The 20,897-nt window shown below is 46.7% G+C and overlaps 5 protein-coding genes and 1 non-coding gene across 6 annotated transcripts; 4 read left to right on the forward strand and 2 right to left on the reverse strand.

Moving 5' to 3' along the window:
- Positions 1-565: 565 nt before the first annotated feature.
- F4817DRAFT_t55 lies at positions 566-669 on the forward strand. The gene has a single exon. It is a non-coding gene; the product is annotated as a tRNA-Arg (tRNA).
- A 1,099-nt stretch (positions 670-1,768) lies between these two features.
- Positions 1,769-4,423, reverse strand: F4817DRAFT_357553 (uncharacterized protein; the record flags this gene model as incomplete). The annotated part of the gene is made up of 2 exons (XM_049305933.1): positions 1,769-3,411; positions 3,550-4,423. The coding sequence occupies 2 exons, from the start codon at positions 4,421-4,423 to the stop codon at positions 1,769-1,771; spliced, it is 2,517 nt and encodes an 838-aa protein (XP_049160901.1).
- Positions 4,424-5,408: 985 nt separating this feature from the next.
- On the forward strand, positions 5,409-6,717 carry F4817DRAFT_43289 (P-loop containing nucleoside triphosphate hydrolase protein). Its single transcript, XM_049307465.1, has 2 exons — positions 5,409-6,022; positions 6,071-6,717. The coding sequence occupies exons 1-2, from the start codon at positions 5,837-5,839 to the stop codon at positions 6,698-6,700; spliced, it is 816 nt and encodes a 271-aa protein (XP_049160902.1). The 5' UTR covers positions 5,409-5,836; the 3' UTR covers positions 6,701-6,717.
- A 3,511-nt stretch (positions 6,718-10,228) lies between these two features.
- On the forward strand, positions 10,229-12,859 carry F4817DRAFT_43320 (TRP-domain-containing protein). The gene is made up of 2 exons (XM_049307466.1): positions 10,229-12,670; positions 12,721-12,859. Exons 1-2 carry the CDS (start codon positions 10,458-10,460, stop codon positions 12,752-12,754), a joined length of 2,247 nt encoding a protein of 748 aa, XP_049160903.1. The 5' UTR covers positions 10,229-10,457; the 3' UTR covers positions 12,755-12,859.
- Positions 12,860-13,861: 1,002 nt separating this feature from the next.
- Positions 13,862-16,541, reverse strand: F4817DRAFT_43351 (ankyrin repeat-containing domain protein). Its single transcript, XM_049307467.1, has 4 exons — positions 16,486-16,541; positions 16,223-16,431; positions 16,095-16,166; positions 13,862-16,035 (listed from the first exon to the last, which is right to left on the reverse strand). The coding sequence occupies exons 2-4, from the start codon at positions 16,325-16,327 to the stop codon at positions 14,410-14,412; spliced, it is 1,803 nt and encodes a 600-aa protein (XP_049160904.1). The 5' UTR covers positions 16,328-16,431; positions 16,486-16,541; the 3' UTR covers positions 13,862-14,409.
- Positions 16,542-17,418: 877 nt separating this feature from the next.
- On the forward strand, positions 17,419-20,567 carry F4817DRAFT_332031 (uncharacterized protein). The gene is made up of 2 exons (XM_049302595.1): positions 17,419-17,958; positions 18,008-20,567. The coding sequence occupies exons 1-2, from the start codon at positions 17,608-17,610 to the stop codon at positions 20,051-20,053; spliced, it is 2,397 nt and encodes a 798-aa protein (XP_049160905.1). The 5' UTR covers positions 17,419-17,607; the 3' UTR covers positions 20,054-20,567.
- The last annotated feature ends 330 nt before the right edge of the window (positions 20,568-20,897 follow it).

Consider the following 20,897-nt stretch of genomic DNA (forward strand, 5'->3'; position numbering starts at 1 on the left):
CCCCGTTTGATATCTCTCAAGGATGACTAAGCAATTCATATTCTACCCATACTTTGGCATTACACTACGAGTAGTTATAGGTACATCAGTAATGTCTGGGCGACAATCCTTCGTCTTACCTCCGAAACACTTGGACCTAAGAGGGGATACTTGGGGCGGAAGTGGATTGGTGAGATCTGAATCAAATGCTAATCTTATAACTGCCTACCTAGGTACTGCCGTCCAGCTCAGAGGGGCTACGTAGCGCCGTCAGCTCAAATATCAGCCAATAACAGCAGAAGGAGTCCCCGGAGGCATGTAGCTACCTATTAAGTGTAACATGTTTATTCGACATCGCATAGAATAGGCAATTTTGGTGGTAGATTTTGGTACAGCTGTACTTGGGGATGGTAATACTGGCCCTACCAAGAATTTCTGCAAGGAAGAAGAAAAGACCTATCACATCGATATTGCCTAGGTTAACTCATTACGTAGAAGTATTCGTGCACGGACCAAGTCGGATGGCTGTATCACCAAACCGATATATAGTAATTTATCAGCAATTGGCTTTCACCAAGCACGTGAAGGCCGCTTGGCCCAATGGTAAGGCGTCTGACTACGATCGAGCATGAGTAAAAACATGCTTGACAAGTAATCAGGAGATTCTGGGTTCGAGCCCCAGGGTGGTCATCTTTTTTGCTTTATTTCGGCGAGAATGTGTGCGAAGGGTTCGCTTAATATTTAGCTGGTCCTTCGGCAAGTTCCGTGCATATTTTTACCTAATTTTTCATTAATTATTTTATGAGCAACATTTCGAATATGCGGTGGTGGAAGTTTATCATGTCGAATGACAACGTAAAATTTAATAAGAACTCAACCATGTTTACTAACATCTAGCCTTCTCCTAAGCACATAAATGGTCCTAAATTGCTGGGCGTGATAGTTATTCCTAGTTTCCTATTTACTATGGGAATGTTGTTCCAATGATACTTGTACGGAATGCATCTAACTCAGCCGGTCAACGCCGTTGTTTTCTGAGCGTTCAAACTAATTTTGATGATGGATATTTGAGAATATGAAAAGATTTGGGGGAAGTAGGAGAAACACAACGATTGCTTAAGCATTAAGTATAAGTATGATATATCATGATAAGCTGGTAGGACTATTGCTAGAAATGGATGGGAAATTGTCCTCGGCCTTTTTAAGGTTTGGGGATAAAAGACAATTAGACTTGAGTAGGTATATTGGCAGAGTATTATGTGGTAGATATTGAGAGGTAATTAATGGAGTGTCTGTACCAAGTTCCATTACTCGTAATTTGTGTGGTGTAAGTGACATAGTTTCTGGCTACTTGTTCAATACCCCTAGGTCTGGTGCTTCTCCCATATCCAGCAACAGAAGTAACTACCAAATTACGACGACTCGGAGAATACGTCCTATGCACTGCCATCGGTATAATTAAAAGGAAGGAAAAAGTACAAGGACTTGGATAGATAATAGGAATGAAAATTGAATAAGTAATTTGCTTCATTGAATACAAATATTAAAAAGGATCGAGAGAGAAGGGGGGGGAAAGCTTGTCCTTAGGAAGGAACCTACCTATTCAATTGACCAAAACAAATTAGTCTTTTCAATAGAGCCCCTTTCAGAGTCAATATAGCATACGTAGAACGCCCAGCCTACTAGAAGGAGACAGGAGAGGAGCAGAAGGGTAAAGACAACTCCAAAGTCAAGACCAAGTAAAGCAGAAATGTAGGTAGTATTTAAGCGAATTCTAAATGCATTCAACCTAGAAGTGTTGCCAATCCGTAAGCCAAGGTTTATTACCCTGCGAGAAAGTAACACCATGCTTATAATTCCCACTGAGCTCCTCTTCATCGACACCGCAATGCACATATCCATCGCGCCCAGAGAACCACCCCAGGCCATACGTCTTACCCAAGCTCTCGAGCCGCGCACGCATCTGCGCGTTGGTAAACTTAGCCGTCCCAACAAAATCATACAGCATCTTACTCTGGTGCACGAACGCGAGCACGCTGGCGATCGTGCTCGGCTGCCGCGGGAGAAACGGGTGGCGCCGGCGGATAAATATCGCTGTGGCGACGACGAATAGGTATATCAGGATTAGGACGGTTAGTACCAGGGACACCGTGAACGAGAGCACTGTTTCCGAGCCTGAGCCGACGCCCTTTTGTAGGAACTCGTCGCCTAGCTCGTCGTTGTGGTCTTCTGCCCTGCTTAGTATCTCTAAGAAGTCTCGGCCTTCAACAGTAGCCAGACTAGTGACGAAGATCGTGAGAGCCTCTACCATGATGGTGCCCCACCCAACCAAGAACACCATCCAGTGCCGGTTGAAGAGCGCACGCGCGGCGACTACCGCGAATGGCATGGCTGTGTAGTCGAGGGTCAGCGTCTTGGCTGGTGCGTGCCGCTTCGAGAGGATGTAGTATGGCTCCATCATGCGGATCGCCGTCTCCAGGCTGCCCCAACTCAGCTTAATGAAAACTGCGAGGAGGGTGACGACCCAGGGCGCTTTATTCGTTAGCACGCTAGCTGGCGTAAACAAAAACACCGGTATGAAACCCAAGAACATCAATATCCCGATTATAAAGGGTATGCAGCCCTCAGCGCGCAGCATGAGCGGGTGCGGGTTCTCGGGTAGATGCGCGTCCCTGTATCTATCGCTCTCCAGCGCGGACACCTGTTCGAAATCCTCAGGAACCAATGACGAGTTGCGCAAGGCGTACCGCCTATTCTTGAGCTTGTGATGGATGTCCTTTGGCTTGGCGATGTCCATGTCCTTGAAGTCCATCATGATGTGGCTGACGACAGCCATCGACGCCAGTCCCGCAATCCCCTTGACATCTGAGAGCAGGCCCGAGCGTCGCGTGTTAAGCTGATAGAATAGCACGCACCCTAGTACTGCGATGACGAAGAAAGTCATGGTTAGAAGACGGGATAGGATAGGGTTCATGGTGATGGTCTTCTCGACGTCAGGGTTTGAAAGCCGTACCTGCCGGTCCGGCCCCACGACCAGTGCGGCCGCGCCGAGAGTGGGGACTAAGGATACGGCGAGAAGAGTTGCCAAGGACGAGGTGGCCACTGCGTAGTGTCTCCGCTGCAGGGCGCGAAACGGCCGGGTGAAGTTGAACAAGGTGATATAGTCAACGTTGACTGACTCCGCCGCTAGCGCTCCCCCTTCCTTGGACAACTGATAGAAGGCCTCGAGCCGCTTGACTTCGAAGTCTGTGTTTTGCCACAGCACGCCATACGTGACGGTGATTATCGTTGGGACGAATTTGAAGATGAAATAGTAGCCAGGTCCGAGATCAGTGGCGTTGTGGAATTTGATGAGAGGAGTCTCGGCAGACCTCTGGAAGAGGATCTCCTGGGCGATGGCGAGGCCGACGGATAGGAGAATCAAACCCGTTACTGCAATTAGGGTCAGTGATAATTCTCGTCTATTACATTAGAATCATCGGATGTTTATAGGAATTATTCGATAACTCGGGGCTACGTTCCATGAAACAGATAGTCGAAGGGGGGCAGATTTACTCGGAATTTACTCACTATATGGCCACCTCATAGAGAACGGTTTCCAATTAGGCTGTGGATAAAACACCTCGGTCTTCGTCTCCTTGCTGGGGAGTTGTGAGTACCGACGGGTTGGATCCGACCCAACTACGTTAGGTCCAACCATCGTACTCAAGTCTGCAGGTTCTTCCATGATAACTTCTATCACGTCTCCCCTCCTGTTGGCCTCACTCTGTCCCAGCTCCTTTAGCCCCGCCCTCGATCTTGAACTAGACGCGCTCTTCATAGAAAAAGATCTGGTGAAGCTCCTTTTAAGAGACGGCGAGCTTGCTATAAGCTGTTCTCGCTTGATGGTTGCTGTCGGACTCATCCCTTCCCCTATACCCCCGGTTAAGTGGCCCCCGGCCTCCTTCGCTTGTAGCGATTTGGCAAACTTTTGGTCCTGGGAACCCATAGGTCCGGAGAAGGAAGATAAATCAATTGCTGGCTCGTAACCCGTGACGGGGTCGTACGGACCAGAGCGTCCAAGTGGCGCAGCTGCGCGGAGCAGGGACATGTCGATACTCTCATCTTCGTGAATTGTATCTTGGGGTCTGACACGGACGCTCTTGTAACGCCCGAAAGTTGAGTTGGAGCGGCTGGGAGGCGCCACGGGTTGGTATCGCCCACCTCCAGATCCAACAAAGGGTAGTGACCAAGATGGCCCTGACCTATAGGCATTTCCATCTGACGTGCCGTCTAACTGTTGAGATTCGTAGGTGGACTGAAGTGACACGAGGGACTCCCGGCCCCTAATTCCGGCAGAGGATGTCTCACCGTGGTACGGACTGTCCGACAGATCGGAGACTTTGTGGTTCAGGTAGTGTGCGGGTTGCCGGGGCGTAAATTGGAAATGGTTATTATAGGCCATGCCTACGGTCGCATTATCTTCAAGCGATGGTGGAGTCCTACTAGATTAGGTAGTTTACACTACACTATTTTCGACTGATGAAACGAACGGCGATGCGGTGGTCCTGTGTTCCCGCTATACAGATCTGTAATTATCTCTAGGCTATAGATCGCAAGATATTTCCTCCAGTAGTAAACCCACAAGTTACACTCATCGAAGTTCAAATGAGGACTCTGTGAGCGCCGTACGTCCAGATTAACTCTCCGCTTGTAAGTACCGTTTGCTTGACTTCTTGTTCCGGTTGTACCGCGTGGATTCGTAAGCTATAGTTGACCACTAATACAACAAAAATGGTCTAGTTCTTTGGAAAAGGAAGGGCTAGTAGATCAGATGCGTATTATAGGCATGTCGTATTAAACTATTACGGCATGTAGGAAGCTCTATCAAGTTCCGCTAGTATGTAGTCGCATACGGAAGAAGCGCGCCATGGACAGAGGAGAAAGAGATCATTCAGACAGATGCGAGAAATATCCTCCCTCAATGCCCGTACTCTAACAATAGGTAGGTATTCAATCATTTTCAGCCGCTAATGGCCAAACAAGTGGGCAAGCCAGCAACAGGTCGCCAGCTTCAGCTGTGGACCAAGCTTCCCAGGCAACAGGAGGAGACATCAAGAAGCTAAGAAGTTGGGGTCAGACATGCTGCCATGGTCATGGATCCTTATCCTGGAAAGTCCCCGGTTTATGTCCAGCTTTCACAGCCGCACCGACTAGGAGCAGGACTAGCAACTAAAACTCGACGCTGAGATTGGTCAGTGTGAACGCCATTATTGATAGTCTAACCGCCCGGGAAAAAAAAAAAAAAAAAAAAGGGAACGAGAGGTCTTAGCTTCATTTGCAAGTATAGGATAAAAATGTGAGACGTCGCGGCCAAGTCTAAGAACTTGGAGCAAACAATTATACACCATATATAATCCCGACGATGACGTTGCTGCGGAGAAACTCAGCAATATATCATCCAAGCGAGATGGGTGCAGCTACGCAAGTAAGCAATGGAATGCACCATGCAATGCGCTTCGGGAGTTACCCGTGCACAGATTGGTCTGCCATCGCCCGATAATAGGCAGTGACGCTTCCATCAAGATTTCGATGCCGGATCGTGCAGAGAAGATAGTAGTCGATCACCTTAAACGTTTTCGCTTCCCGATCTTTGCGACTCCTTCGTCACACGGAGGGGACCTCTGTAACATTCGACAGAATTGAAGGGGCCCATTGCAAGGCATCACAGAATCTACCGATTCTCGTGGTTGTGTTATACCTTTCCGTAATATTGTAATTCACGAGCGCCTCCTCTTATATAATTAGCTGCTTTGAGCTTCTCATCCAAATATGGAGTTGTTTTTCCTATGCTCCCGTATACATTTTTGCCAATGCGATGTCCGAGTCTATGTGGACCGAAGACGAGATTCGATACTTCCGAGCCTTGCTTGCGTGGGTAGCGAGCGATGAGGAGGATGATAGTGGTTATGATAAATTGCCTCCCCTGGAGAGGCATGCAGGGGAATTCATGTTCCTCGTCCTAGGAGACAAGGGTTGTGGGAAGACGTCGCTTCTAGACAGGGTAATCATATCTAGAAGATCATGCCTTCTGTCTTCTAACGATGCGTAGTTCTGCTTCGGTACATTCGCCGAGGAGGATCGGCCATCCGAACTTGACGAGCAAGAACGAGGCTATCGCCATATCCTAAGAATTGAGGACCAAACTTATGTCATCAATGCCTTAGAACTTCCATCTCGGCATCTGTCCAGCGAGGAGCAGCTCACACAAGCGGTACAGATCACGGAAGCTGTTGTCCTAGTATATGACGTCAAATCGAGAGGGTCCTTCACTCTCCTCCAAGACGTCTACAACCATATTCGCGATATGATCGGGCAGACACGCACGTACGGTCTCATGCTCGTAGGTACTAACTCCGACTGCGAGGACGAACAGCGAGAGGTATCCTGGGCCGAGGGCCGCAAGCTCGCAGCAAGCTTCGGGCTTGGATGCGCGTTCCTCGAGACCTCGGCCAAATCAGGCGATAATATCGACAGGATTTTCCCACAGCTGGGGAGGGAGGTCCTCAAGTTAAGGTGGCTTAGCCATCAGCGGAGAGAAGAGGCCGAAAGACTATCTATCGATGCGAGGCAGCGCTCTATTGATGTTTCTTCTGCGAAGGGGATAACGAGATGGAGATCATGGACTCGACCTTGGTTTCAACGAAGGGTGGGAGATCGTAAGGTGTCAGCTCCCTGCTAAATTTTAGTATCCCTTCTTTTCAAAAGGAAGCTTCTATAATTCAATTAAGTCTGTCTTGTATCGTTCTGGTTGATAGATAGTAAGACGAAATATTAAGTTTCTCTGCTGATAAGTAGCTATGTAAGAATAGGCACCATTTTCGTAACTTGAGCGCTTGTATCCCGCGACAGGAAGATATGAACAAGTCTGCGAAGTAGAGCTGCTCATAGCGATATGGGTTTTCATAATATGTAACCTAGGTACCTGTTAGCCTATTAATACAACAACCATTTAGGCATTCATTCAAGTTCTATCGTAGAACATCTCTAATATATGTGAATGAAAATACTAGACGCTTAATTTTCAATAAATAGGTATTATCTTGCTTATTGATATACAACCAAAATAAATAAGTAACAAAACAAATACATCTGTCAACTCCTAGATACATTAGCGCGCCAGTATGGGATCAGGACATGATCTCAGGGATAATCTCGACGATTTGAAATGATTTCAATTACGTGAACAGCTTTTGACGATCCTATAAATGAGTAATGTTGTTGATAAGATCCTCATGCGAATTGGTGATTCTTTTGAATTGGATACGATTATAGAAAAATACATCGTATTCAAAAGGACAAAGTCACGAAGTTCCGAGATTGTATATAAAATACAAGGGTTTTAAGAAATAAGATACTTACTTTTTTGGGATAGTCACGTACCTCCGACATGGTCCCGGAGATCATTTTAAAATCTCGAAATCATGTCAGCCCCAGTATAAAAATATATAAGGTTACTAGGTATGTGTATACCTAATAAAAGAAAGAAAAAAATATATAAGCGCATGTATTTATTTATACATAACATCATATTAGCATTACGAATAGTTGAAAATACAGAATATCACTTGTTACGATGAGGCTCGAATTACAGGCTTACAAGTACGATTATTACGATTACAATTACAAGTCTACGTGTTTTACGATTGAGCTAAGTCTTACGTTGCTACGATTTTACGGGAAACAATAGCTGGCCTGTTGTTGCAGTATATAAGGCCGCAATAAGGGGAGGCAGGTGCAATTCGAGGTAGGTATAATAAGTCATACTTACGAATAGGTCGTACTTACCTGGGCCAAAATCATCCCCGAGATCGTTTTGAAAGGCTGAAATGATCTTGAAAGGCTGAAATGATCTTGGAAGGCTGAGATTGTGTCGAATTCAACACGATCCTTATGACTATTTTAAACATGAGGCTATTTTCATTAAACATCGTCACGGAGACTCGAGATGATTCGATATGCAATATTATCCTGGTGACAATGTCGGGCTATTGTAATAATATTCAAAATTTTAAAATAATCTTATAAGGTGACATAATCCCTAAGATCATGTCCCCCTCCCACCCTGGCGCGGTAATGTACTTTCCTTAGGTCCAACTTAATAAGGGATATATGGGAAAGTGTGGTACAATAGTCTTTCCGACTAATACTAGATAGGCATTTGTAGTGAATGCATCAATTCATGTTGTGCATCAACAGTCATATTGACGATAATGAAAACATATACGTACATGCATGTGCAAAGTTAATAATTCCAGCTGTAATAATTCGTGAGGCTGAGTTGTTTTATTTTATGTAATTTAGACCGGTAGGTAGCCCCGGAGATCTGCATCATTGATAACTGCTGTGGGAAGATTTGTAACCCAGTTAATTAGCACGGATCACTCGGTTGCGACGTTCCATAGTAAGGGTAGGTATCCGGCAATACCACGCCGCAAAGATCTTAGATGCCAAGAAATATCGGTTTTCTGGAGTTTGGAATTATTATCGTCAAAAAACGATGACCCAAGAAATTTTAGATAACGACTTTTAGGTAGTCCTGTTGCGTGCATGTTTGCTGTTTGCAACGGGTACGCACATCATAAGGTCTTGAAGTTCGGTTGCTATGAGACACAAGGAGCGGATGACGACACCTTGCAGGATTGGAAGATCTTGATAGAGATCATGATGAGATCAGCTGGATCAGCAATGTACATACGGCTCGCCCGGTCGCATATCCAATGCAGCCAACACAGCCTATCTTTTTACACAAGGAAGAGAAAATAAAAACAGACAAGACAGGACAGGATAGACTAATTGATAATAGTCGGCCAAACGGTTGCCGACTGGACTTCATTGGCCTTTGTGTCGGCAATACGGCAGACCGGTTTGGCCGGGGATACAATTTGAGATGCAATCAATTGTAAGTTTTCAAGAAGGTAATTAAATACGAGTGAGTACGAGAAAACGGTCCTGTTTAGCTTATGTTAGCTTATTCTTTTTACGTGTTTACACGTTTAGAATCTCATCTAGTTATATGGATTCTTTAGATGAGTTGCTTACCTACTTTACCTACCAAGAAAGGCAAGCAATGTGCCCAGCTGCTTAGCATGCTTAGCAGGAGTTGCGCGTTCTCATGTATGCAGTTGCTAAGAGCCCGGAAGAGGGTCTGGTGGCAGTGCATGTAAGAGACGCTTACCCCTTGTTGGCTTGCATTGGCGCCGCCAAAACCAGCCGTGTTTCGAACTTCGTCTCTGACTTGGGATAACCGCTGGTCAATCATAGTCCATCAAGAGGAGTGGTCACAGATCACTGGGTGCTCTGGTGTGGGTATGTTCTAAATTCTTCAAGCTCGTCTTCACCATTCAAGTGATGTCAGATGCGGGATGATGTAACCCAGATTTCGCTTCCTCAAATCAATTCACGAGTAAATCACAAAGAGGTTAGAATAAATTCCAAGTTATTTATGCAAGTTTCCATGTGGCCTTGCAGCCTTGATGGGCTAATCAAGTTCGAATTAAACCTAAGTTGGAAGTCTTAAATTCTTAGTTCTCTCTTGGAGCCAAGCGCCCACCCTTTTAGTCCAGTCTGGGCAAGTATCAGCAAGTAATCGGCAAGTAGTGTATGCGCAATACGTACATATTTGTGCCGTTAGACCCAGAAATCACATTAGGTACATATGTAGGTACCTTGTCATGTACGTATCATGTCAGTAGACGCATTCCTGTGACAAGATATGCCACTAACAGGTAGATAAATCAGGAAGGAGTAGCTCAGATAATGGAATAATTAATCAATACGGAAATGACTAGCCCCCTTTGTGTATGTACGCGTTACCTCCCAATTTTATTCCACATTCCCGCATTCCTCCCCCCCCCCCCTGCCAACCTCGAAACCGCTTGCTTTTCCTGTCCTTTACATCCACCACCTTGAAATGGGCGCACACAATTCTCCCATGCTTTAGGACCAGTCACTCGCTTCAACTCTCTCTTCTACACTAACTCTCCACTAATTACTTCTCTCCTACATCATCGACTAATTGGTGTAAAATAATACCAGGAAGAAGCCCATTCTGCGAACGGGTCGTAGTTATTCTTTCCTGCTTTTTCAATTCCAACCCCCTTTTTTCAACGCCACTCGTTTTACGTAGGGAGGATAGGTAGAAGTGTTCGGGACAGGCGACCGACCAAGAAGTAGGAATATCCCCTCCAAACGACAGATTACTCTCGCCATCCCGATTTTCTACTCTCTTCTGGATTGCGAGGCCCGCTCGTTTGTTTGAGAACAATCAACGAGCCTCTTTGTCGACAACCGCCTAGACCCACTCACGAATGTGGTTGAATAACTATCAACAAAGGAAAACATAGCGGACACAGCAGGTACCGCATCGCCGGACTTCTTCAGGACAGAAGAGTCCAGAGACAACTTCAATTATACAACACTGTCACACATCAGCAACCATGTGGTTGTCAACAATAAGATCGGTCGCGCTCTTGTCAGGGCTTGCGGCTCTTATCCCGGGCGCAATCGCCGCAGAGCCCATGCTCACCTCGAATTCGTTGAACAATTGTCAAGAGGATTCCCAGTTTACCGCCAGTCTCTTCCAGGTCGTCTACACCCCGAGTAACAACACTGCTTTCCTAAACATCGTCGCAACATCATCCGTCGAAGGAAAAGTCAATTTCGATGTTGACATCTCAGCTTATGGCTACAAGATCATTGAGACAACTATCGACCCTTGCAAGGTCGGGCTGGCTGGTCTCTGCCCCATGACTGCGGGTAAGATTCCATTGAAATTCAACTTACCTGTCGGCGAGGAAGCCGCTTCTCAGATTCCCAGTATTGCCTACAACTTCCCCGATCTAGACGCCACCGTCCGTGTTACCTTAAGAATGGTCGATACGAAAAAGAGCGTTGCCTGTGTCGAGGCCGATATCTCTAACGGCAAGACTGTCAACTTGATTGCTGTTAAGTGGGTTCTCGCTATAATTGCTGGTTTGGTACTCTGTTCTTCAGCTATTATCAACGGCCTTGGTCACTCTAACGCTGCTGCCCACATCGCTTCCGGCGCACTTTCGCTGTTTAGCTTCTTTCAAGCCCAGGCCATTCTCGGTCTAACCTCTATCCATCTGCCCCCCGTTGTCCAGTCGTGGACTCAGGATTTCCAGTGGTCGATGGGTATCATCAATGTCGATTTCATGCAGGATATCTTCACCTGGTATCAGCGAGCTACTGGCGGTACGCCTTCCACCATTTTCGACTCTTTGACGACCGTTTCGGTGCAAGTAGAGAAGCGTGCTCTCTCTGTCCTTCCCGACGCTGCCGTTGACTTGTACCGACGTTCGGCTGCGATCCTTCCCCGCGGTGCCTCATCACTGATGAAGCGCGGTAACGTGATGACGGGTTCAGGCAGTTACCTCGTGTATGGTATCCAGCGTGTAGCTTTCAGAGCCGGTATCGAGACGACAAACCTTTTCATGACTGGTTTGACGTTTTTCTGCCTGTTCGTTGTCGTTACCATTGGTGCCGTGGCTGCGTTCAAGGGTCTCTGCGAATTGGCCGTGAAGCAAAAGTGGATGAAAGGTGACACTTTCCTCGAGTTCCGCAATGGATGGCTCACGGTCTTGAAGGGTATTCTGTTCCGACTTACCCTCATTGGTTACCCTCAGATGGCCATTTTGTGTCTTTGGGAGTTCACGCAGAACGATTCGCCTGCTGAAGTAGTTCTAGCGGTGTTCTTCATTGTTGGAATGACGGCCACTCTGGGCTGGGCTGCCTCTAAGGTCATTCGAATCGCTCGCCGCTCGGTTGCTATGCACCGGAACCCCGCGTACATCCTCTTCTCCGATCCCCAGGCGTTGAACAAGTGGGGATTCCTATACGTCCAGTTCCGTGCCTCCGCGTATTACTTCATCATTCCGGTTCTTGGATATTCTCTAGTCAAGGCCATGTTCATCGCCTTCTCGCAAGGCAACAGCACTGCCCAGGCCATCGGATTCCTCCTGATCGAAGCTGCTGCTCTGATTACCGCTAGTGTACTCCGACCGTGGATGGACAAGAGCACTAATTCGTTCAACATTGCCATTTTCTGCGTTAACTTTATCAACGCCATTTTCCTTTTGATTTTCTCGGATGTCTTTAACCAGCCTCCGCTAGTCAATGGCGTTATCGGTCTTATTTTGTTCTTCCTTAATGCTATATTTGCCACCATCCTCCTAATTATGGTCATTGTTTCGACCACCCTGGTCTTCTATCGCAAGAACCCCGATGGTCGTTACCAGTTTATGGCTGATGACCGAACGTCATTCATGAAGTCGCAATCTCAACTCACAGGTACTACCGAATTGGACGCCCTTGCCGCCACCGCTCGCGGTGATAAGGCAGGCTATAAGCACGGCTTAGACCTAGACGATGACAACGAGTCGATATCCTCTGCTGAACTCCGCCGCCGTACGGATTCGTCAAACTTAAACGTCCCTACGTCAGCCCCGAGCAACCCATACGGCCGCAACAACACGAACTCGCCCCAGTCCCCAGTAGATCCCTCGGTACCTCTATTCCCGGCCGCCGGTGGTCCACCAAGGGCTCAGAGCCCCTATACCGGACCTAGCGCCCCCTTGCAACACCAGCACAGTGGCAGTCCTCCTTCATATCGAGCACAGAACAATGCTAGGTAAGCATCATCAAAAATTTAGTAATTAATATAGACTAATCAGGAAGTAGTCCGTGGCAACGAGGTGCAGGTTACGAACACTAGGTAACGGTTGTGATGCCGGAAGGAGGATTTTACTAGCAGGACGTAGTCCGAGTGTTAAATCATACTAGGATACAATCATGACAATGGGGTCGGAGTTAATACAGGAGGACAACTCTTTTTGAGAAGATTCTGACTTGAAATAAGGCGGTCGTCGAATACCCAATAGTACCGCTGATGAAAAGTAGCGGCTCGGCCGACAATCCTTTCCTATGTTCTCAAACCTTGTATTAAGGAATCCGCCTTATGACGCGGGGCGTTTAGCGCGTCAACAGCATTCAGGAGGCGTCGTTAGGGATGTGATGTTCATGCGATATTTTTTCGATCAGCTGTACCAAAACCCGAACTTGCAAAGTGTAAATACCACCCAGAGAACCCTGCAAAAAGGATGAAGAATTTTTCAAGAAATTCCTGGGAACAGCTGGGCTGAGGAGTTATGGTTTTTTTTTGTACCTGGGTTATCACCAATTATAGACCGCCGTATGCGCGGCGGCAAGCTTGTCAATAGCTAATCAATAAATACGGCTTTTAACGAATACATGCGCAGTGAATGCTATTTGAGTGACTTGTCAGAGCTACCAATCTTCTTAAAGGTTATTATATATTACTTCTAAACTCCGAAAATTGACTCTATTAGTACTACTTTGCCATCGAAGATGAGTATACTTATTGACTCAGGTACATGAGTTGTAAACAGTAATAGTAGTAAGAGACTAGTTTGAATAAGCCTACTTGTCCGTACGAAGCGTTTGTACTAGAGTACAAAACAATATTCTTGATTTGAGAAAAGTGACACTAATGATCCGCTGCAAAATACCTTTCCCTTATAGACATTGTTGACGTTTGGAACGAGTGGCGGCTCTTGGATTTGTGTAGAACTTGGAATTGATTGCCCATCGTATCTTCTATTACCACCTATTTACCCTTGCTCATAATGTTACTTCGAGTAAATAAACATTTTGATTATTCAGTTTCTTCTACAAAAAAAGGTCGAGTCCTTCGGCAAGAAGCTGTCGGGGGATAAGTGGGTTAGAGGTATATTTAGGGGTATATCTACTAGGATTGGGTACCTATATAAGAGGCACATAGCGCCTTCGAAAGAGGATAGAACGGCAGGTGTTAATAGTTTAATTTATCTATCCTGACATTTACTTTTTATCTATGACACTAATCAGGGGTTCAATCTGACAGAAGCATTGAAACAACTTCGTCGTCCCGCAAGGAACCCTAAGCCTAGGCGACTATGGAAGCTCGAGCTATACATTAGGTACTGAAAGTCTCATTTGTTCTGGACGCCTTATCCAGAATCTTAACCATCACCCATCTCTCCATCCTTATTAATAACATGAGAATTGTCCTCCACTTCAACCGCAGACTTATTGCTGTTACTATCAGCCAGCCTATGACTAACATCCATGGCTCCTGTTTCAAGGCCTCGTTTAGCTTTGTTGTCCGCTGAGGCTGCTGGTGGTGATGGTGGTTCGTGAAATTCTTTGTAGTCGGGGTGGACGTTGAAGACGTGCGTCTCCGTATCGTCAATGGTAGGTATCGCATGGTACTCGTCGATCCGACCATAGCACTTCTTACAGGCGTAGAAATCGTGGCAGATGTTACATACGTATACCTTTCCGTAGATTTGCTAAATAAGTGCTTACGTGTCAGTCAAGGAAGACATACGAAAAGACGCTATAGGGGGTACTAAAGACCAGTTTTGATAACCAGTGAGCCTGATCTTGGATTTCAGTATTTATGGTATATTTGGAATCATAACTTACAGAGAAGCATATACCACAAAATATAGGATGGCAGCAGTAGGTTTTCTTATCTAGGTTGTCGTCTTTGGGGATGTATTTCTCCCCGTACCCAACCCCATTTTTGACGAGTGAAATGAGATCAGAGCTGGCGTTGTGTAGACGGGCCAGCTCAAGTAGCGTGAAAGTCTCGGCATTCTGCCCCTTGCCCATCTTGCATTGGATATCTCGCCTTGCCCCGTATTCGAGAAGGCATCGCACCGTTCCTCCGTAATCTATAGGCTCACTTCCTATTGTATTCCGAACTGTTGGGTCTATGATGGCCCTCATCGCCCAGCACATGGGCGTCCAGCCATCCACGTCCGGGGCGTTTGAGTATTTGAATCGCTCATGCCGTTCTAAACGTGACAGGATCAGCTCTAAGGCATCGGCACGTCCGAACTGCGCAGCCCAGTGTAAGCAGTTCTTCTCGAAGTTGTCGCTGCCCGTCAACCTCCTCTCGGGTTCGCGTAGAAAGTAGCGTAGCATGCGTAGGTTCTCTAACCCATTCGCCGCGCCGAAGTGAATCGCTTGCCTCCCTAGCGAGTCTCTCGCTTCGGCAGACGCGCCCTCTCCTCGAAGGGCGTAGATTGTGCCCGGCCAGGCATAAAACGCGGCTACGGAGAACACGTTTTGAAACGTGACGCCGGGCATCCTGATGGTCGCGTTGACGTTGGCCCCCGCCTGGACTAGTGTACCTACGATTCTATCTATAAGACCCAAATTCTCTTTGCATCTTTCCTCATTTGGAATACAAACAGCTAAGAGGGGCGTGGATCTGAATATGGGAAGCTCCTGGTTGACATCGGAACCATGGTAAATCAGCTTCTTGATTGTTTTAAAATGAAGCATATGGCAAGCTGTGTGTAGTGCGCTGCCCAACGTCTTAGAGTAGAGATTGAGGTTAATGTTAGGCTGGGAAAGGTACAAGTCGATGAGCTTGGATGACATGTTGTTTCTAATGGCAGTGATCAACGGCGTGGCTCCTTCGTCGTCTTGCGCATTTACGTCGGCGCCCTCCTCTAGCGAGATTCTAAAACGGTCCAGGATCGCTTTAGTTCTGGCGGCCATGAGCGGTGTTTGGCCACAATTATCGCGTCTGATTGTGCAGTACTTGAGAATAGTCCCAATAATGTCCGGGGTAGGGGTAATGACAATGTGAGTAACACCTCTGCCACAATTCTTTATAGTATCATCGACGCTAGCGCCGACATCCAGGAGAAGCTTCACTAACCCGGCGTCGTGGTTATCGATAGCAAAAATGCACTGCGGACTCGGCCCAGATACGTCTGTGAGGTGAACATTCGCTTTCCGTTCGATTAACTTTTTAACGACCTTGGTTTCTTTTCGCAGTCTTGCTCGACGGATAAGCCTACCAAATCTAGGATCTAGATTGGGATTTGCTTTGGCGTTAAGAAGAAGGGGACGTGGTATCGCTGAGTTCATGAAGATGTCGCGCCATTTATATTCGGTTTCTGTGGCGATCGAGATAGCCTCAATGTAGGTAGCAATGATTAATGGTATTTCTTAAGAGTAGAGACGGGATAACGTACTGTTTTGACAATCGAAGCCCCGAGATCATAGGCTATAAACACTATAGCATGTTTCCGATTCGACTTTCTACACTACAAATGACCTATAAGCATGATTTTCTTCCGCAACTGGATTTGGTACCACTAACTGCCTTATCCTTTTGCTCAATAGTATTCAAATCATCAAGCAGGCATAGCGCATAGTTATGGGTTAGATTCTCGACTGAGATTACCAAGAAGCAGGCAAGAAACATCGCATGAGGATAGCATTACCCTCCGTCCCGTTTTATGGTCACGGATAATACTTTCTAAATGGAGTGCATTGACTCCCCCACGCGTTTCAGTAACGTGAACGATACTATCAACTGTTAGACTAATATTTTAGGTTCTCATTTTCTTGATGCTTTCTTACTCGAGATTTGGCGATTTATTTGACGGGTCTTCGTCATCTTGGCCAGAGATTAATAGGTCTTTGAGTCCTCCGTACGAATCATCTTCTCGGATATATTCATCTGAGACTAACGGCACATCTGGGTTTTGGCTCTGCTCGCCTTGAAAAGGTGATGCTTTGCTGGTGATCAGATTATCAGAACTCATGGCATGAGCACCAAGGAAATTACCTTTCATCGGGTTAGTATCAACTCCTAGCAATTCAGGCTGGAACTGACCTTCCGACATGACTAGCCTCCAAGAGAATAAATCAATTAGCTGCGAATGTATTTTAGGGTTGACACTTGTCACTGTTGTGCTTGGAGTACGTAGCCATCGGCGATTCGCTGAATTATTCCTACATCTTCACCACGCATGCATGTTTCAGCCACCATCGCCCTCATTTTCCCAATGTGATAAGTGATAAATACATCCAATATGGTTAATAGTTTGGCAACCAAACAAAAGCAAAAGTGATACTGTGTATATCCATTCCGTAACAGAGATCTCTTAGAATTAAACGCTAGAGCTTACTTGTCTCTGGGATTAAACACATACTATCGAGTCAACGCAAATTGTCAAGAAATAGCAGGAATGACCCTAACCGATTCATATTTTGAAAAGGAGGTAGACCAGAAAACGGGCTGGACCCAAATACAATAGTTGCCTAACTTCCATCGTCACAGGTTCAAGGTATGAGGGTGATGATGTTAGTAAGTCGTTGTTTAGACCCGGTGCCATTACGTCAATGAGGTAGTAGCCACTTAGGTACCAAATGCTAAAAGGCCGTATAAGATATGCATTAAAGGATGTGAATTAAAGGGGATAAAGACAAATTACTTTCTGGGTATGACCCCATATGTGCAGCGGAACTCTAATGGGACGCTAAGCTAAAGCGTGTCCACATGGTTGGTTGGTTCAATGTTCCGAGATCTATGTAACCTTAAACTTTAACGCATCAACCTTCAATTGGGTTCTTCGACCCGCTCTCTATTTCCTATCACATGTATGTAATGTTGATCTGCTATGGCCGTCTTCGTAGTATTGTACCTTGACAGACATCATTCATCTTCTGATGTTATGACATAACGCTACCAAATTCCCAATGGCGACCCCTACTTCTCCCCCTCCTGCGACCGTCGTACCAGCCCAGCTGGGCTTCCTGGCAATCTTCAATCCCTCCCTGGGCACTACCGACGAGACCATGGATGACCAGATAGTCTACTATGCATCCGTGAATACTCAGTTTAGGAAACGACGGCACCGCTCGCGTGGTAAACCTACCGACAGCATCTCCCAAGATGAGCGAAACGAGCGGTTGAGGCAGATCGGATTGGCACAGGGTATGGTCGAATTCAGCCGCGGGTTTGCCGATGGCCAGCCAGTCGATACGATAGAAACAGAGAAGAGTCGCGTCGTGCTGCATGAGCTGGAGCCAGGGTGGTGGATATTAGCTGTAGGGGAAGACGCCCTTTTACTCGGAGTTAGAAGCTGATATATTCTAGTCTATTGATTTGACCAAGTTACCCCTACCGCCGAGGCTCGGAGCTCCCTCTTCAAATCAGACAGGCGATCCGTCCGAAAATGTTGAATATTCGTCTCGGGAAGTCAAGCCAGCTATTCTACTGATGCAAGATCTCCTCCGCGCCCATTCCATCTTCTTGCTGCACCATGCTGCATCTCTGAGCGCCTTATTCGTTCGATTGAGACGGTCTAAATTCGTTAGCATATTAGGTCGATACTGGGATCTGTTTCTGTCTACTTGGGATGTCATGTTACATGGTAATCCTACTGCTAGCGTGTTTGGTGGGATTAAGATCGCTGCTTGTGGCGAGCTGGGCGTCGGCGTTGGAGAGGAGGAACGTGGAAGCGGTGAAAGAGAGGTTCTTGAGGGTTTTGTCGATAGAACCGAAGGCCTGATTGACTTAGTCGTATCCAAATTCGGTCCTTCGGAGTCCGGTATAGACGAGCATTCCAAAGGGGACGAACAATCGGCTTCGAAATGGCTCGGCACCGGAGAAGAGCCAGGCGCGGAGGATGGTGCTATTTTCCTAGGCATAGGAGCTCTATCAAGGAAATCAGTGCGTGATGTCGCCTACTGGATGGAAGACCTCTACATGTGGGGTGAAGACGCGTATGGAGTTAGAGACAGCCCGTCTTCAACACGCCAAGCCAAGAAATCTAAGAAATCAACCCCGACAAGTACTAAAAATGCCACTGGAAAACCTACAATTGCTTCAGAGCCGAATAACGCAACCAGTTCAAACCCCCAAAGCGCGCAAAAGAAACCTACGGATGCAAAAGAATCGGAAACAACAACGCCCCAAACCACCGAAGAAACGGGCGACGGAGGTGGGGTTAACCGATTTATGAACTACCTTAAGATGGGTTATGGTACTCACTGGACACTAGGCGGCTCTGGTGGAGGAGAGAACACAGAACATGATAGAGTGACACCCGAAGAAATGTCTAGGGATAAACAGCTTGGTGATCCCAATCGTCCACCAAAAGTTCTCAATGTGAATTCGGGCCATTACCTCATAGGACTTCTCGGCAATGTCGAAGAAGCCGGTAATATCGAGCATGACGAGAATACAGAGCAATCCGATGGTCCGTCCGAAGATGTTGAGTACAACTCTAGGATCTTGCTTCGAACCCTTACCGTGGAGCTGGAAAATGCAAAACGCCCCGAAGCTGAGATAACGCGGGATTTTGGGAATCAAGACCGTGAGCGATCGACAACAGCAGAGCCTGGCCGAGGGTCTCAAGAAGCGACTTCCAATTTTGATAATCAAGATCTTAACAAATCACAAAAGGTTCGCATAGTGGTGTACGTAAATAAGCCATTCATTTATACATTCCTATTCCGGAATAGGACGGACTCACTAGCCTGGGGCGAGCTGTATAGATCATTACACTATCAGCTTGCGCCGCTTCGAAAACCTCTGGCAACGTCTACGGCCTATCGCCCCGGTAGACCGGACATTGGACCAGTAGGCTCTCACATCTTTGACCTCATATGGGACCCAGAAGCCATGACGATCCATTCCACCATCCCCAGCATACCCACGCCAATTCAGATGATACAAAATACGCAACCAGTTTGGTCTCGGGTAGAAGCGGTAAATACTCATAATCAAATACTCAACACATATATCACAACGTCAACAGATCCGTCTGAATTAGAACGCACTTGTAAGACAAGCCGTGGCTGGTGGATTGTCTGGACACGCATAATTGAGAAAGACGGTGCCCGGACTCCGGTACAACCACCAGACTCTTCAGATACAAGCCAAATCCCCAGCCTACAGCACAGCGAATCAACGGAGAGTGTTGACTCTCAGGGTCAGCCCAGAAGCACCCGATCTAGGGGCAAAGTTAGCAAGGAGATCTTCCTTATCCGTCGAGCAGGCGAACATAGGAGGCTTAGGGGGCTAAGCAGCTCGTACGCAGAAGGAGGTGGTTGGGCAGATGGAGCTAGTCGACTCGCCCAAGGCATTGGTGTCGACACGAAGAAGTATATTGAGGGGCTACTAAGCTTAGGTCGATGAAATCTTTTAGTTTTACGGCGTTTGATCTTGGATTAAGTACTGGCGGAACGGCTATAGCTATAGATGGGACAGAAGCACTAGAGTCCCCGAGGATACCCAGCGAGTTGCTACAGAGCATTTTCAGGGGCGTCTCCTTCGGTCAACATGTTCATCTACCCGGCGTATAGAAATTGACGGTGGTGATATGAATATACGTAGGTACTGATAAGAGTTAGCTCAACTTTGGTCACAGATAGATAGATGACAGGGCAACAGCTAAAAAAAAAAAAATCTAAGTACTATTGTCTACTACTGATGTCAAGACGGTTAGGGTGTTGCTAGGTATTACGTTATATAACGATTTCTTGTGTCAAGCTTGCCTCTGCATAGAAGCCTATCACCTACTCTCGTCTACGAGGCTGCAGGATAACAGCTTAAATCAAATTAGATAGGTACCTAATGCTTTGGTGGTTAGTTTTAAGCGTGCAGCGAGCATCACAGGTCCAAGAGGCCTAAATATATGCGGGCAGCAGGGCAGTAGGGCACGCACATGCTGTGAGGGCAGCTAATTATTTACCTGTGCACGCGGCAACCCCTAACTTGAGCCAAGTTGCTGCGATACATAAGGGTCGGTAGCGAAGGCACTTTCAACGATTACGGGGTGCCAGCCACGAGACCATTTGGTGTAGTGGTAAAGCTTACGGGGCTACAGCTGACGGATCCAAAACCACAAATATGACATCTAATACTCAACTTCCCAAGTTGATGCAGACGGCATGGTTCGAGATGTCGCTAAAATATCCTATCTGGTATCTTATTTTTTTTTTCTCTTTTTTTTCTTCTTTCGGATGGTGCATCCACGGGT

The sequence above is a fragment of the Daldinia loculata genome (genome assembly GCF_022478755.1).
Source record: "Daldinia loculata strain CBS 113971 unplaced genomic scaffold F4817scaffold_13, whole genome shotgun sequence".
In the NCBI taxonomy this organism is placed as follows: Eukaryota; Fungi; Ascomycota; class Sordariomycetes; order Xylariales; family Hypoxylaceae; genus Daldinia; species Daldinia loculata.

Bases quoted from the DNA above. Each gene is read 5' to 3' on its own strand.
- F4817DRAFT_332031 (XM_049302595.1), top strand. From the start codon at position 17,608: ATGGCGACCCCTACTTCTCCCCCTCCTGCGACCGTCGTACCAGCCCAG. The intron at 17,959-18,007 runs GTAGGGGAAGAC...GATATATTCTAG, and splicing joins CAGGGTGGTGGATATTAGCT to TCTATTGATTTGACCAAGTT.
- F4817DRAFT_43320 (XM_049307466.1), top strand. From the start codon at position 10,458: ATGTGGTTGTCAACAATAAGATCGGTCGCGCTCTTGTCAGGGCTTGCG. The intron at 12,671-12,720 runs GTAAGCATCATC...ATCAGGAAGTAG, and splicing joins CGAGCACAGAACAATGCTAG to TCCGTGGCAACGAGGTGCAG.
- F4817DRAFT_43351 (XM_049307467.1), bottom strand. From the start codon at position 16,327: ATGTTTCTTGCCTGCTTCTTGGTAATCTCAGTCGAGAATCTAACCCAT. The intron at 16,167-16,222 runs GTTAGTGGTACC...GGTCATTTGTAG, and splicing joins TTGAGCAAAAGGATAAGGCA to TGTAGAAAGTCGAATCGGAA. The intron at 16,036-16,094 runs GTACGTTATCCC...ACCTACATTGAG, and splicing joins GGGCTTCGATTGTCAAAACA to GCTATCTCGATCGCCACAGA.
- F4817DRAFT_43289 (XM_049307465.1), top strand. From the start codon at position 5,837: ATGTCCGAGTCTATGTGGACCGAAGACGAGATTCGATACTTCCGAGCC. The intron at 6,023-6,070 runs GTAATCATATCT...AACGATGCGTAG, and splicing joins AGACGTCGCTTCTAGACAGG to TTCTGCTTCGGTACATTCGC.